This window comes from Annulohypoxylon maeteangense, assembly GCF_022496945.1.
Source record: "Annulohypoxylon maeteangense strain CBS 123835 unplaced genomic scaffold GGS22scaffold_12, whole genome shotgun sequence".
NCBI lineage: Eukaryota > Fungi > Ascomycota > Sordariomycetes > Xylariales > Hypoxylaceae > Annulohypoxylon > Annulohypoxylon maeteangense.
In genome coordinates this window covers 223,336-236,402 of record NW_025953259.1, presented here as the reverse complement: position 1 = coordinate 236,402, position 13,067 = coordinate 223,336, and the positions used below count along the sequence as shown (strand labels likewise).

The window sequence follows — 13,067 nt, the reverse complement described above, 5'->3', positions numbered from 1 at the left end:
ATAGGATAAGTGGCTAGGTATATTTATTGCTTTGGTAGATTGTAACCTTTGGACTAGAGCTGGGTTAATCATGGCCTAAGAATCCTGTCATGAGATTTCAATAGGTAGCACCTACTCTGAATTTTCATAATAGATTGAGGCAGGTTGGATCGGAACAAGGTGTAGCTACTACCTTTATGAACGGTAAGACTCTAAGGTCGCCTTGTAGCTTCCTGATTCCCATCCGAGTGGTCCTCTCACGACGTCTTACTCAGGCCCAAGGTTTTTGTATCTCAGATTCTGCTTCTCCTTTTATCACAAGTAAACACAGCTCGTTTTAGTTCCCCTTCAAAATTACGTTCCCATCCAAGTTAACTATATACATTCACTTACCAAACAGAGGAGAAGCAACCCAGATTAAGCCTCGAGTATACACCAATCCCACCACCACTCTTCTCTTCTCTTCTATTCTATTCTATCGAAACACGCAAGATAGGTACACATAATTACAAACAGTGTCGTTCCAAACCATCATCACAACAATGGAACACGACCACGTTATAAACATCGACCTCGAAAAGCCGGAGTATAGCCAACCCTCCCAAACCACCACGCCAAGTGTATCCCCTCCCGAATCCGACGATGGCAGGGCTCAAAGGCCTATATACGCAGCATCTAACAAATCCTGCTTCGTCTGCCGCAAGACCCTTCTACTAAGCTACTTCAACTGCTGCGCCGCGTGCCTCGGCATCGCCGAATACCAGCTCTCCCGGAAAAGGGGCAGACAATCTCGCGATATCCTGCCCACCTCCGAGACCTCTACTTCCTCCTCCTCCTCCTCCCCATCATCATCCACATACTCCCTCCCCCAAACCCCAACCAACACCCCCAGACCAGCCCCCCACTGCGACAGCCCCAGCTGTCGCTACACGCACCAACGCGTGCTAATGCTCCTCTTCATCGTCTTCGAGCTCATCCCCTCGCTCGGCGGGCTCGCCATCCTCAACATCGCGCTGTACAGGCACGACTTCTCGCTGCTCCGGTTCGCGGGCATGCTGCTCCTCCAATGGTGGCAGATCTTCGTGCTGCCTCGCCAGTGGGCGTGCGGACGCTCGATTGTCGCGGGACAGCTCGCTGCGTGTGTTTTCATGGTCTGGTTTTATGTCGATGCGGCGCGTGTCTGGAGGTGGTAGGAGCCCCTTGCTATTACGACTGTGTTGTTGAAGATTGTGTTTCCTTGGTAGGTTGATTGGGTTGGGGGTTGTGGGTGTGGGTGTGGAAACTATGGGGTATCGGATGGGGGTGGATGGCGAGATGGAAAGGGGCTGCGGAGGCGTTGGGCGTTGGGAGATGGGTTGAGGGCCGGTGTTGTATTTTTTCGAACGGAGATATGGATTAGCAAATCATGATTTTATCCCCATTAACTACCTAGTCGGTATGGCTTTAAGACTGTGTGACTCCAGCTGGCAGAGGTAAACTCCAAGAGCTTGAGCGAGGCCTCGTAAGTATACATACTATGACTGAATCGAGTCGCTGTCGTTCCACAGGCCAGGCGCTGCCATACGTAATCAGTCGTACGAATCATCTTCCTCGATCTCAGGGATGTCTTCGAAGGTTCACTTTACATGTACCTGAGCTGTAGGTATGTAATACTCGACCTCATTTCCCTTTAGGCTTGCTTGGGAATCTTGTGGTAAGTTTGAAGTGTCTACGCTAGGGGCAGAGCAGTACCACGATCATAATTCTAAGAATTCTTGCCACAACGTACCCTTCGAGGGCAAATCGTAGTTGTTACTTGTGTTGTGCGCTATAAGTATTTAGCACATGCTTGTAGGACAGACCTGGGTTCCCTTTCATGTAAGTTCCCTCAAAAGTTACCAGAGCGTTGAAAACTGCATCATGGGATTCTAAACTTCTGGTCAGGTCTTCGCCTCAGGAGGGTCACACGAGGATAAGAAATCTCACAGCGAGTTAGAATAGGGGTGGCGTCGTAAGAATGAACTCAAGTTTGTAATTCCTATTTGACAACCACCTAGCTTCGTTCGGGACTTTTCGTAGTAGTTCTCCAGACTTAACATATTCTCGAACACCTGGCATCTTCCGGGTGTTCCGCCGTGACACCTCGGCCGAGTGCCGGAGTCCCGGAAGTGGGTTTCGAGAAGATTCAAACGCCCTAAACGAAACCCTTGCTTTTACATTCCTAGGCTGCCGTGCACCACGACATCGACATACGTATCTATTTATGCATCAGCTCCGATTAGCGCGCGCCTCATCCAATTTTGGCGCTCGGTTAACGATTAAAGCTACTGGCGTAGTACGATTAGTAAAAATGTACTCTGTACACACACACGTACTTATGCACATGTATGCAGGTAGCCTATCTAGCTACGCCCTCCCCAATCCCTTAATCTATCCTCAGCCTCCCTTGCTTTTTCTTAATATGTGCCGTGCCTGCATGTACATACATATCTTACCTGTTGTCCTGCCTACTACTGCGACCCTTACATTCCAGACCGAGAAACGCGCCTGGAGATGAGACAATATGACGTAGACAAGACAGTTCAAGTTGCGAGAGATGGATTGGACTTGTGTGAACGATGTGTTGAATGTTTCAGGGCAGGTAAAAGTGTATTGCCCAGAATAACGATAAAAGGCTGTAGTTCAAATGAGATGAGGACGTGTACTTCCCAATACTGATGTGTACAAAGGCCGAGGTTTACGGAGTCGGGATCTTAGTACAAAGCCGTCTCTAACAAAACATTTAATTAGCTAATTCACTCATAACCTACATCTACTTTTAAAGTTCTTGCTTGAATGCTTGCTTAGCCAAGTATCATAATCATATATATCACAGTAGTTAAATTACAGCATAAAGTCTGAGTGGGTAACTTCTGGTATTCTTTTAATAATCTGGAGAATATCTAATACCTAGAGAGCGAGTTGAAGCTAGATCAATCCACCAGGAATGCTGTGTAAAAGGGTATTGTACTGCTGCTGAGTTTGCCAAACTGCGTGATGTTGTTAATGATCCAAATCCAATCCAAACGACAAGGAGCCAAAGCCAATTTTTATCCATGCTGGTCCAAAAAGAAAACATGGCCCTCTCCCCTTACAATTTCCTTCTTTCTTAATCATTCATCTCTTGCTCCGAAAAAAGCACAGGTCCAAATTGTATTAAGAACAAGAAATGGCAGAGTACCGACGAAAGAAAGCAGCAGCAGCAGTAGACCCGTTATTAAAACATTACCCGTGCGGTTGTGGAATGATGAGCACAACTACAAGTGGCTACACTAGCTAGGACGAGCTCAGTGAGCTTCCTGCCAGTGGCCAACCCACTCCATGTCGCCGAGATCATGGCGTCTCTCCTTTCGCCAATTCCAATCTCGGCCCTTGTTCCATGGGCACTCGCGTGATATGGACCGAATATCCCGATTCCACTTGTGATTGATATTGTTGGTGGTGGCGTGCTGTTGATTGACGTGATCCACAAATCCCATCCCTACTCCTTGCAAATTATTAAGGCCGAATCCGAACTGTCGTCGTGACTTCGTTGAGAAGTCCGGCGACTTAGGTTCCGATGCTCCTGTCGCAGCTCTACGGCGTTCCCCAAGCGCCTCCCACTTGTCGAGGTGACTACGCTTCGACGGTGGCGAGTAACGAGGCGGGAAATCCTCGGGCTGCTCAACAGCAACGGGTTCATGAAAGAAAAATCCATCCGCAACCAAATCCCCGTCGATATCATTTGAAATTGTATCATTCACAGGCGAAGCCTCGGGCTTCTCATTATCAGACGCTGGCGTCTGGTGCAAGGATGCCTGATCCTGCTTGGGAGTGCGGGTAGCCTCCTTGCTCTCCTGACTCCAGGTCCTCGAATTGAGCTCCTTGAGCGCCTGTATCTGGCGGACACGTTCCTCCTCATCTTCCTCGAAATCCTCATCCCACATGTCGCTCCAACTCTTCGACACGGCTTCCTTCTGGCGACCGAACACCATGGACATAGCGCTGAGAGTCGGTCTAGGCTTAGACATGGTAATTGGCAAAGATCCAGACATGAGAGACACCTTGGCAGGTGCACGTGTTGGCATGTCCATAGGTCGCGAAATATGAAGGGGGTTCATAGATGCCGCCATGTTAGATGTTAGCATGGAAGAGATCGAGGGCGTCTCAACGGAGCCCGACATCCAATCCGTGGTACCACCAGATTTAGAAAAGAGGTCCTCGGTGTAGCTCTCGTCATCGGGAATAGCGCTAAGCTGGCGAATACCTTGGAATGCGTTTGCGTGCAAGGCCTTAGCCCACGGGAAGGCACCCTGGTCAATCTGGGGGCTTTGGATTGAGGGAGTTCGCAGAGGCTCGCGGTTAGCAGTAGCAACGCTGGAACGTTCGGCCGTGCAGAAGTCATCAAGCGCCTCATCGAGGGTGGTGAAGCTGACAACGCGGCGAAGGGCATTCCTAGCGCCCACCAACGATCGCTTCTGGGGATCTAGATTCATGCACTGAACGATGACTTCGTAAGTGTCTTGAGACATGGTAGGAAAGACATCGAAAAGCGACTGCTTGTCACGTGAAAAATCCAAAAACAAGAGGTCATCCTCGGTTGGGGTGTTGAAAGGGTTCCGTGAGAAGAGAATATTGAGCAAACAAATGCCAATGGCCCAAATGTCTGCCTGGGCAGGCGAGTATCCGGCTCCGGCTGAGTCATACTGTTCAGGTGACATGTACCTGTCACTTCCAACTGTCGTCTCGTAGCTCCATTTGTCCGTAGTAGCCAACCCAAAGTCACCAAGCTTCATTGCACCTGATTCGGCGAGGAAAATGTTCTCAGGCTTGATGTCTCGGTGGTAAATAGCCTTCGAGTGCATGTAAGATACAGCGTCGACTAGTTCGAGCATAAATCGGCGCACATGTTCGGTCTCGAGGGGGCCGGATCCGGTGCGAATAGCCTCGTACAAGTCGCCGCGCGAGCAGTACTCGAGGACGAGGTATACGTGAGCATCCGTTTCGAACGAGTGGACTAGATTGACGATGTTTGGATGGGCGCCTAGGCGGCGATGGCAGAGAAGCTCTTCGGAATTCTCATCAACAGCAAACTCGATCCCAATCTCGTTGGCGGCGGCCTTCTTGGTCAAACACTTCACAGCGACGAGTTCATTGGTCTGCAAATCCCTGGCCGTAAAGACCATTCCAAAGGATCCATGATTAAGAGGGGCGATTGTTTGAAACCTCCCGTCGAGTATAACGCCATCTTGAAATTGGTTTCTCAAGCATTCCATGACGTTGTCTCGACGCGAGACAAATAAGTGAGAAGCGACGAAGGAAGAAACCGGTTGATTATACAACCGCAGCTGATCGTACAAGTGAACTCCTTTCCCCTTGCCCGATGTCTAATTGGAAAGGGAATATGAGGGGTATCTGAATGCTTCTTGAAACTAACGGAAACTTTTTTTGCGTTCTTGTACAAAGCTAAGAGTAGAGCTAGAAGGTGCCGGAAGCGATGGGATAGAATGGATGGGAGAGAAACAGCTGATAAGTGAAGTTGGCCAACCCAAGTAAAAGAAGAGGTCGAGTTGATTGAGAGATCAGGAGCGATATACAATATGCCGGTTATGGGAAAAGAAAATCAAATAACTCCAGGTCGTTAACAGGTCAGAGGCTCATCCAGGGTATGTCAAAGTTTTGTAGAACAAATGAAATTGGTGAAATAATCGTGAACGGTTTTTGGGACGCGTGGTCCTGAAAGAGTGAAAAGGAAAAGTTCGTTATAAGGACATGGATACGATAATGTGAATATGAAAAAGAGTGTCCGTGGTTGGATCTGTATGTCACAAGCTTCAGGAAGGTGGAGCTTGAAGACGAGATTATGTATGTAGATGCGTTGCTGTCGTTGTTATAGTGGAGGAGCGGTGAGTCAACGAATCGGGGGTTTTCGCAACGGGTGTCCGAAGGCGGCGGTCCTTTGTAATATTCCAGCAATTATCACTAGTTCCTAAGCTTCAAATAGCATCCGGACGAGATGGTAATCAAGTTAAGATGTTCGTGAAGGACACGGGAGGACGGTTGAGGGTTTATGTGGCTCTTGATGACCAAGTCGCTGGATGACTGGTCGGCCACGAGAAAGGAACTAGCAGAACGGGTTGTTGGCGATTTGGTATTTGTAGAAGGTATTATCGAATAAGAATCTTCACTACTGTCGACTCCCGCAACTTGGCTCGATAGCTAAGGGGAAGGGAGACTATGACTCCTCTCGTGACCTTGTTATCAAAGGTATGGATTGGTAATAGAAGTCGTCGAAGCTGATATCGTTGCAAGGTGTTCCTGGTGGTCCTGGCTCAAAGGAGGATCCAGATTCCAGGCTATCGGATTACGAGTCAAGGCGGGTGTGACGTGGTGAAGGCGCTTATCAAGTCTAGTATTCTGACTCTTTTGGTTTGTCGTTGAGACGTGCGGCGGATGGTGGCTCTTTTTCTAAGTCGTCGGTTTGTTTGTTTGTCGATGGTCGTTTCACTGGATCATCAGACAAAGAACCCGTTTCGTGGTTGAATAGAATTAGGTAAAGTGAGGATTGGTCGCGACCGTTTAGGAGGTTCGAGGTGTAAGGAAGCAGGTTCAAAGAGACCAATGGTCGCTCAAAGGAAGGAGAGAGATTGGCTTTCTATGTATTAATTGAGGTTAACGGGATAGGAAGCTAAGATCCAGATCCAGGTCCTCTTCTCTCTTGTTGTTGATTTGTTGACTAATTGACACTTGGTGCTAAGATTGCTAAGGTTTGGGAATGGAAACACGCAGAATCAACAGCTTGATGCTTAGTGGTAGTAGAGAGAAAAGGAACAGTGAGCGACGAGACGAAGATTAAGATAGTAAGAGGATAGAGGAGAGAAGCGGTAGGAAATGGATGGATGGCGAGATTGGAAGAGAGTAGCAGTGGTGTGGTAAGTAGACGAGAAGGAGATGATAATAGTAAAACGAAGTTGGATGTGTGGAGGTGGGCTCGATGGGCGATGGCCTGGCTGCTAGTTACAGGGTACATTGGTACAAAGCTGGGCTGGATGTTGGGTGGGACGAGGATGGAGCGATGCAGGCAGTCAATGGATGGTGCGAACAGCTTGAATGGGTAACAAATTATGGGTCATGCTGCGCCTTAGTGGAGACTGTACGTAGTGTACGTACATAGGTGGTTCGTGACTGGGGGAAGAACAAGGGGGAGAATTAAGCAAAGCAAGCAAAAAGTCAAGGGAAACGCCCCAGGAATACCAAGTACATGAGTACGTACCTGAGTTCGTACCTGCCGGCATAACCATAATAACGAGCAGTTGAGGTATCAAATTTCATCAGTAATCAAAGTCTATCGAAGTAAACTTCAGCTAGCTACAGCTGGTCTAGACAGCTAGAGAAACAATTCAGTACACATGTCCTTTGTCTGAGCTAACGTTGAATGGGCAGTGCTAATACTGTGGAAGGAAACGGAAAGATCAGTGAAGAGTAAGCGATTGGAAGGCAATGACGATAGAAAGGCAAGTTAATATTAACACCATGCCACGCCATCAGTTAGGAGGGTACATCATCGCATTTCGTTAAAGGGGTGAGATTCGCGTGAAATGTTTCATGATAAAGAAGTACCACGATAGCTGCCTCGTCACACACCTTGTTTAGATTTGCCTCGGCCGTAAACGTTCATACAGTGTCGATTAAGTTTCCAGAATAGATCGTTAGGATTATTCATATTATTCATAACTGGATACTTCAAGCTTCTACAACCAGTCTGGCGAGAGACAGCTAGAAGGTTGTCGAATCATGAAAGGTGACCACGCGGAATGGCACGGACTGCACGTAGGAATGCGGCTAATGAATGCACGGTATACAATAGTCTTCCGTGATTAGCGACACTAGACTGGGATCGCCACACCGCCATCTACCTCTGAGGCCGGTACCTGATAACAGACTTATATGACAGCTAAGCAGGCAGAGAGGAAGCAAGGAACCAAAGTCCAATGTAGCCTTCCTACCTGAGTGGTGGGATCGACAAGTACACTTTATCCTCGACAAGGTATCGCATTAAAAGCCTGCTGGCGCTTTCCAGGCACAAAGGGAGACTTGGACACGTTGCGACAGGACCCCACGATCTTCTCTGCTGGGAGGCCAATGATTTGCGTCTCGAACTGCTCAACTCTTCCAGCATCTTCGGTTTCACTTGTCATGTAGAAAGCAAGCTGATTGGCTAATAAGCTTATGCACTCCTTTCTGCCTGCATCATCCGCATCTTCGTCGTTCTTCTCCAAGGCACTAAGCTTTACTTAGAGACAGCCTTGACGATTGGGATGATTGGGATGATTAGGACGATTTGACTTTTTGGCGACATTGACCGCCTTTGTGCAATTTCAATTGATGCAGGCCACCATTTTCGTGACCACCCGGGCCGGCGCATCTTAGGATAGTCAACCAACTAGAGAGTTCAGAAGCTCTCAAATTGATCGCAGTGTTACACTTGCGAATTTACGAATTGAGCAGTGAAAGCACTTGTGTGCTTCTGTGCCTGTGTGCCTATGAAATAGGAGACTAAAGTTTGCATGATAGTAATACTACCTGGAAATTCAGGTACGACGGGCGCGCGCGAAAACCCGAGCGTATCGAAGACGTCGAGTACCTCGGTAGGTAATATTAGGTGTCGTTTAATAAAAAGGGGCTCCGCCTAGTATAAACAATGAAGGATTGCGAATTGCGAATTGAACAAATTGAATGAACCGAACACGGCGGACGCTGGATAGTTCAACATCGTTCAATGGTACCCTAGGGTCTACGGCGTATCGTAACCCCCGAATTGTTGGGTCCTCTGGGAATTGCCGGGTTAAATCTGGGGCAATCTTTAGGTTGCCTTTGGTTGATATGTTTTGACGCAGGTTGGCATCATCTTCCACTAAGGGGAGATAATGATCCTACACGGCGAGCAGATCTCACGATGTGATATGGGGGAAGGGGGGTAGAGGGGAGGGCAATCGAGCATGATGCAATACTTTGGGGAAGATGACTGATCGCCTCGCCCCTTTCGGCAGGCCTGGAAGAAGACGTTCCACGGTTAGTCTATAGTGGGTTGTGTGTGTCCTGAGTGTGCCCTGTGTGCGATGTCTGACAGCTGTGTTTCCTAAGTTAGGATGGATTTCCTGTCGTGTGACCTCAAGAACGGCAATGTCTTGAACGATGTGTCGTCCAGAGCATTCCAGTGAAGGCGCTATACAAAAGATGGTCGAATAGAAAATTAGACGGAAGCGGTAGCGTCTCACTGTTTCCGACGCCGGCCGAGAGTCCGTCGTCATGCATGACTTGACAATGCCAGATACGCGTTCGACGGTTTCAAGCCCAAAATATTTGGGTCTCGTCCGGAGCAACCCAAAACTTGCCAAACAACGACGAGCGAGTCATACTTCTCCCGCGATCGGCCCCAAACGGCCTCAAACATCTCGGCAATCTCAACGGTAGACTGGCAGAAATTGGCAGATTGATAAACTGATAGTGAGCCCACCTGCGCCCGGGATCGAATGCTTTAAAAACATACAGCATACTTGCCGACCCCACGCGGGCGCATGTTGGGGATCTCTTAGCGGACGCGATGCCCGAAACACTTTCGATCATCTGTTACAAGAACTATACATATAGATTAACCGATATAGACGTAGTCTGGCGGTGAAGACGACGACAGCATTGCGAAAGCCTAGCGAGCGGGATTCTGGGCGCATTAGAAGCTATTCGGCCTAGGTCATAGCTTCATCGCATCTCTATCGTCTATCGTACTCAGGCAGTTCAGGCTAAAGACACGCATCTCGATGTCGAGAGTGTTATGATACCATATGATCCATATCCATAGATGGTACCATAATAGACTAAGTTGCTGTAAGTCGTCAAGGCGGTGGACCGTGCAAACACGCAAAACGTGGTGGCTGACGATGGCTGGTGCAGCGTAGCCTTCTTTGGGAAGCATCTCCAAATGCTGTTCATCCCTTCATGCATGAGTCTCGATGCAGGAAAAACAAGGTATCGATACTAGTAAGTCAGTAGTGGATATGGTGCTATAATAGTACTATAAGGCTAAGTATCGTCAGGTGTGCTGTTGGACTTTCCCGAATGATAATTCAGGTAGGATCCTATTGACGAATATATTAAGAGGCTTGAACTTATTACTATGATGAACTCACTTTGCTATATGGATGAGTTACCTAAATATTGTAGGCATCTATCCAGTTGTACGGACACACGTCGTATTGGGGTCTTTGGTGATACTGATGAGATACCAATGAATTTGAATATTTTGGAGGTTGGTACGGTACGGCTGACGGAATGGTTGATGTACCTATGCGTTGTTGAAAATCGGCTATGTAACCGATATGCAGAAATACGTCGAAATACGTACCCTCCTTGTCTTGCTTGTATGCATCAAGATGCAAAAGATGCAGTAGCTTCCTCGATCTTGAATGGTCCATGCCCTGCGATTGCCCAAGTCTATTCTCGTTTCGGTCTTATCGATTCGGTACGCTAGTTTTCGAAGATCCACTTCTGGCCGTGTCCTTCCATTTTCGATAATTGTTATCGTTATCCGCCGTCGCTCTCTCCGCCGAATGTCTCCTTCTGATCTTTCAAGTCATTCTAAATATTCCATCTTTCTAAACCTAGACTCGTGTCTAACCAAGCAAGTCATCTAAGTCATCCACCTCATCCACCTAAACCCACTCAATCCGCGCGAATCCACACACATTCGCGGATCGCATGGTCTTGGTCTTTGGGGTTTGCTTAAGTCTGTCGCATTAAGTCTACGGAAACCTTGTTAGTGCAGTAGCGGATAAAAGAGTACGGATTGCGTTCCTGGCCTATTCCCTTGCCCATTCCCTTGCCCATTTACGGACTTTTTGCTCTTTCGCATTTTTTGGCCTCTTGACCGCTTTCTCGACGACACGTCTCCAAGACGCGGTGTGCCGTGTAAAGAAAACTTTTTTTTTCACCTTCCAACGTTCGTATTTGGGTTATCTGATTCGGTGTTATCCTCGGTCGGAGCTCAGACCAAGCAACCCAGGAAGTAAAAATTTTTCAGATCGCGAATCTATCTTATTCTACGATCTTGTTCCCTGCGAACTTCACCTTCACCGCTCTGTATCGACGGGAAATACTTGCATTGGTTTCCGCTTTCCCCCAGCCTGCTAGGTTTTACGCAAGACAGAGATCGTAAGATCTAAAGATCCAAACGACGGGAGACCCACGGTCCCATCTGCTGTCTTGGCCATGGCCGCATCTGCTCCCGTTAAAGTCGTGTTACTAGACATTGGTAAGGACAGCTCTGAGCTTGCCCTTGCTTCACATATCTCCATTTCCTACCTGCCTACCTATCTACCTACATAGTAGCTTAGACATCTGGGCGCATTAGCCTTCAATGGTAGCTAATACGTATCCTTAGAGGGCACAGTTTGTCCAATCTCTTTTGTCAAAGATGTCCTGGTAAGACATATCCAGTTGGAACTGCACTTCTCCGAAGCCAATTCTCCAAGCCCGCCACCCCCATGTAGCATAGCCCTGTACCAGTATAACGATCAACCGATCAGATAACGGGAGTGGTGCACACCCTATTCACAATGTCCTAGGGTCGCCGAATTTCTATATAACCCCGTATCAAGTCGGCCTCAAATAATTTTGGCTGGTTATCATAAAGCACTTCAAGCACATCACTTAATAATCGAACCTTGATGGCAAAGTTGCCAAGATAGTTAGGCATAATTGGTTCTTGGTTCTTGGTTCATGGTTCATGGATATCTCGAGTAGAGAATCCGCGTTGACTAATAAATGATTCTAGTTCCCCTATGCGCTGAAGGCCCTCCCGAAGATATTGGAAGCCCAATGGGATAACCCAGAATTTGCGAAGTACAAGAATGCGTTCCCACCGGAGTATTCTTCGTCTAAAGAGGCATTGGAAACCCATTTCGAAGTCCTTGTGAAGGCAGATGTGAAAATCGCCTACCTCAAAAGTCTACAGGGTTACCTATGGCAGGAAGGCTATGCTTCAGGTGACTTAAAGGCGCCCCTATTTCCGGACGTACATGGGAAACTATCAGAATGGCAAAATAAGGGCCTCAAGATTATGATCTATTCGTCAGGATCTGTCGCGGCACAGAAGCTGTTCTTCGGCCACACAGACGCCTCCCCGTCAGATCTGACACCGCAGATCTCAGACTGGTTCGACACTGTCAACGCCGGCCTCAAGACGGAAACAAACAGTTACAAGACGATTGCTAGTAGACACCCCGACTTCCCACCAGAACAGTGGTTGTTCCTAAGTGACAACACCAAGGAAGTAGATGCCGCCATTGAGGCGGGCATGCAAAGTGTGGTTGTCCAACGTCCAGGCAATGCACCCCTCTCGCCTGAAGTGCCGCAGCGACTGCAAGTCATAGAGACATTCGACTCTCTAGACGATGATCTCAACGTCCGTGGAAATTAATTGGCCAGGGGCGAAAGAAGACAACGGTTGTCCTGAGGAGAACACTACTCTATATTGAGGCGCTTGCGACAGTTGAGAAAGTAATGGAAGCAAATAAGACCAAAGGGAATGAATCTAGTGTAACGGGACCATACCGGCGAGCCAATCTGATCCCACTCTCCCGGCGGAGGGTGTCGAGGAGTCGCGAATCGGCCGGCATTCAATTTCAATGTGGGGGAGGGGAGTGAGATCACGACTCATAAGGTAGTCGGCGCGCTCCGATCATTACCTGGGTACCTAGGTAGATAAATCCAAAAGTTCCTTCCTTCAAGTGCAAATGTTGTACCTAAATCTAAAGGATCGCGTAGCTTGCCGTAGCGCATTTGTACTCTTGTGCTCCTGTGCTCTAAATACCTACGCGATCAGGGGTAGTTACAGTAACGTCGAGAAACATCGCCTATGGGAATCGCTTCACTTGCACTAATGTGAGATCCGAGACATGGAATATTCGCCCCGTCTAGAACAATGAATGACAGGTAACACTTCATGTCCGCACTTTAATCTCGCCGGTAGTAAATGTCTCGGGATCAGAGGCCAGCTCGCCGTAACACTATCGGTGGTGTGACCTCTCATGACG

At 48.1% G+C, this 13,067-nt stretch overlaps 3 protein-coding genes across 3 annotated transcripts; 2 read left to right on the top strand and 1 right to left on the bottom strand.

The window, feature by feature from the left end:
- The first annotated feature begins 309 nt into the window (after positions 1 to 309).
- GGS22DRAFT_195158 (uncharacterized protein) lies at positions 310 to 1,286 on the top strand. Its single transcript, XM_047965626.1, has one exon. The coding sequence runs from the start codon at positions 522 to 524 to the stop codon at positions 1,170 to 1,172; it is 651 nt and encodes a 216-aa protein (XP_047817235.1). The 5' UTR covers positions 310 to 521; the 3' UTR covers positions 1,173 to 1,286.
- Positions 1,287 to 3,278: 1,992 nt separating this feature from the next.
- GGS22DRAFT_30012 (kinase-like protein) lies at positions 3,279 to 5,982 on the bottom strand. The gene has a single exon (XM_047966749.1). The coding sequence runs from the start codon at positions 5,250 to 5,252 to the stop codon at positions 3,285 to 3,287; it is 1,968 nt and encodes a 655-aa protein (XP_047817234.1). The 5' UTR covers positions 5,253 to 5,982; the 3' UTR covers positions 3,279 to 3,284.
- A 4,613-nt stretch (positions 5,983 to 10,595) lies between these two features.
- Positions 10,596 to 12,774, top strand: GGS22DRAFT_166863 (enolase-phosphatase E1). The gene is made up of 3 exons (XM_047961915.1): positions 10,596 to 11,284; positions 11,414 to 11,454; positions 11,807 to 12,774. Exons 1-3 carry the CDS (start codon positions 11,242 to 11,244, stop codon positions 12,449 to 12,451), a joined length of 729 nt encoding a protein of 242 aa, XP_047817233.1. The 5' UTR covers positions 10,596 to 11,241; the 3' UTR covers positions 12,452 to 12,774.
- The last annotated feature ends 293 nt before the right edge of the window (positions 12,775 to 13,067 follow it).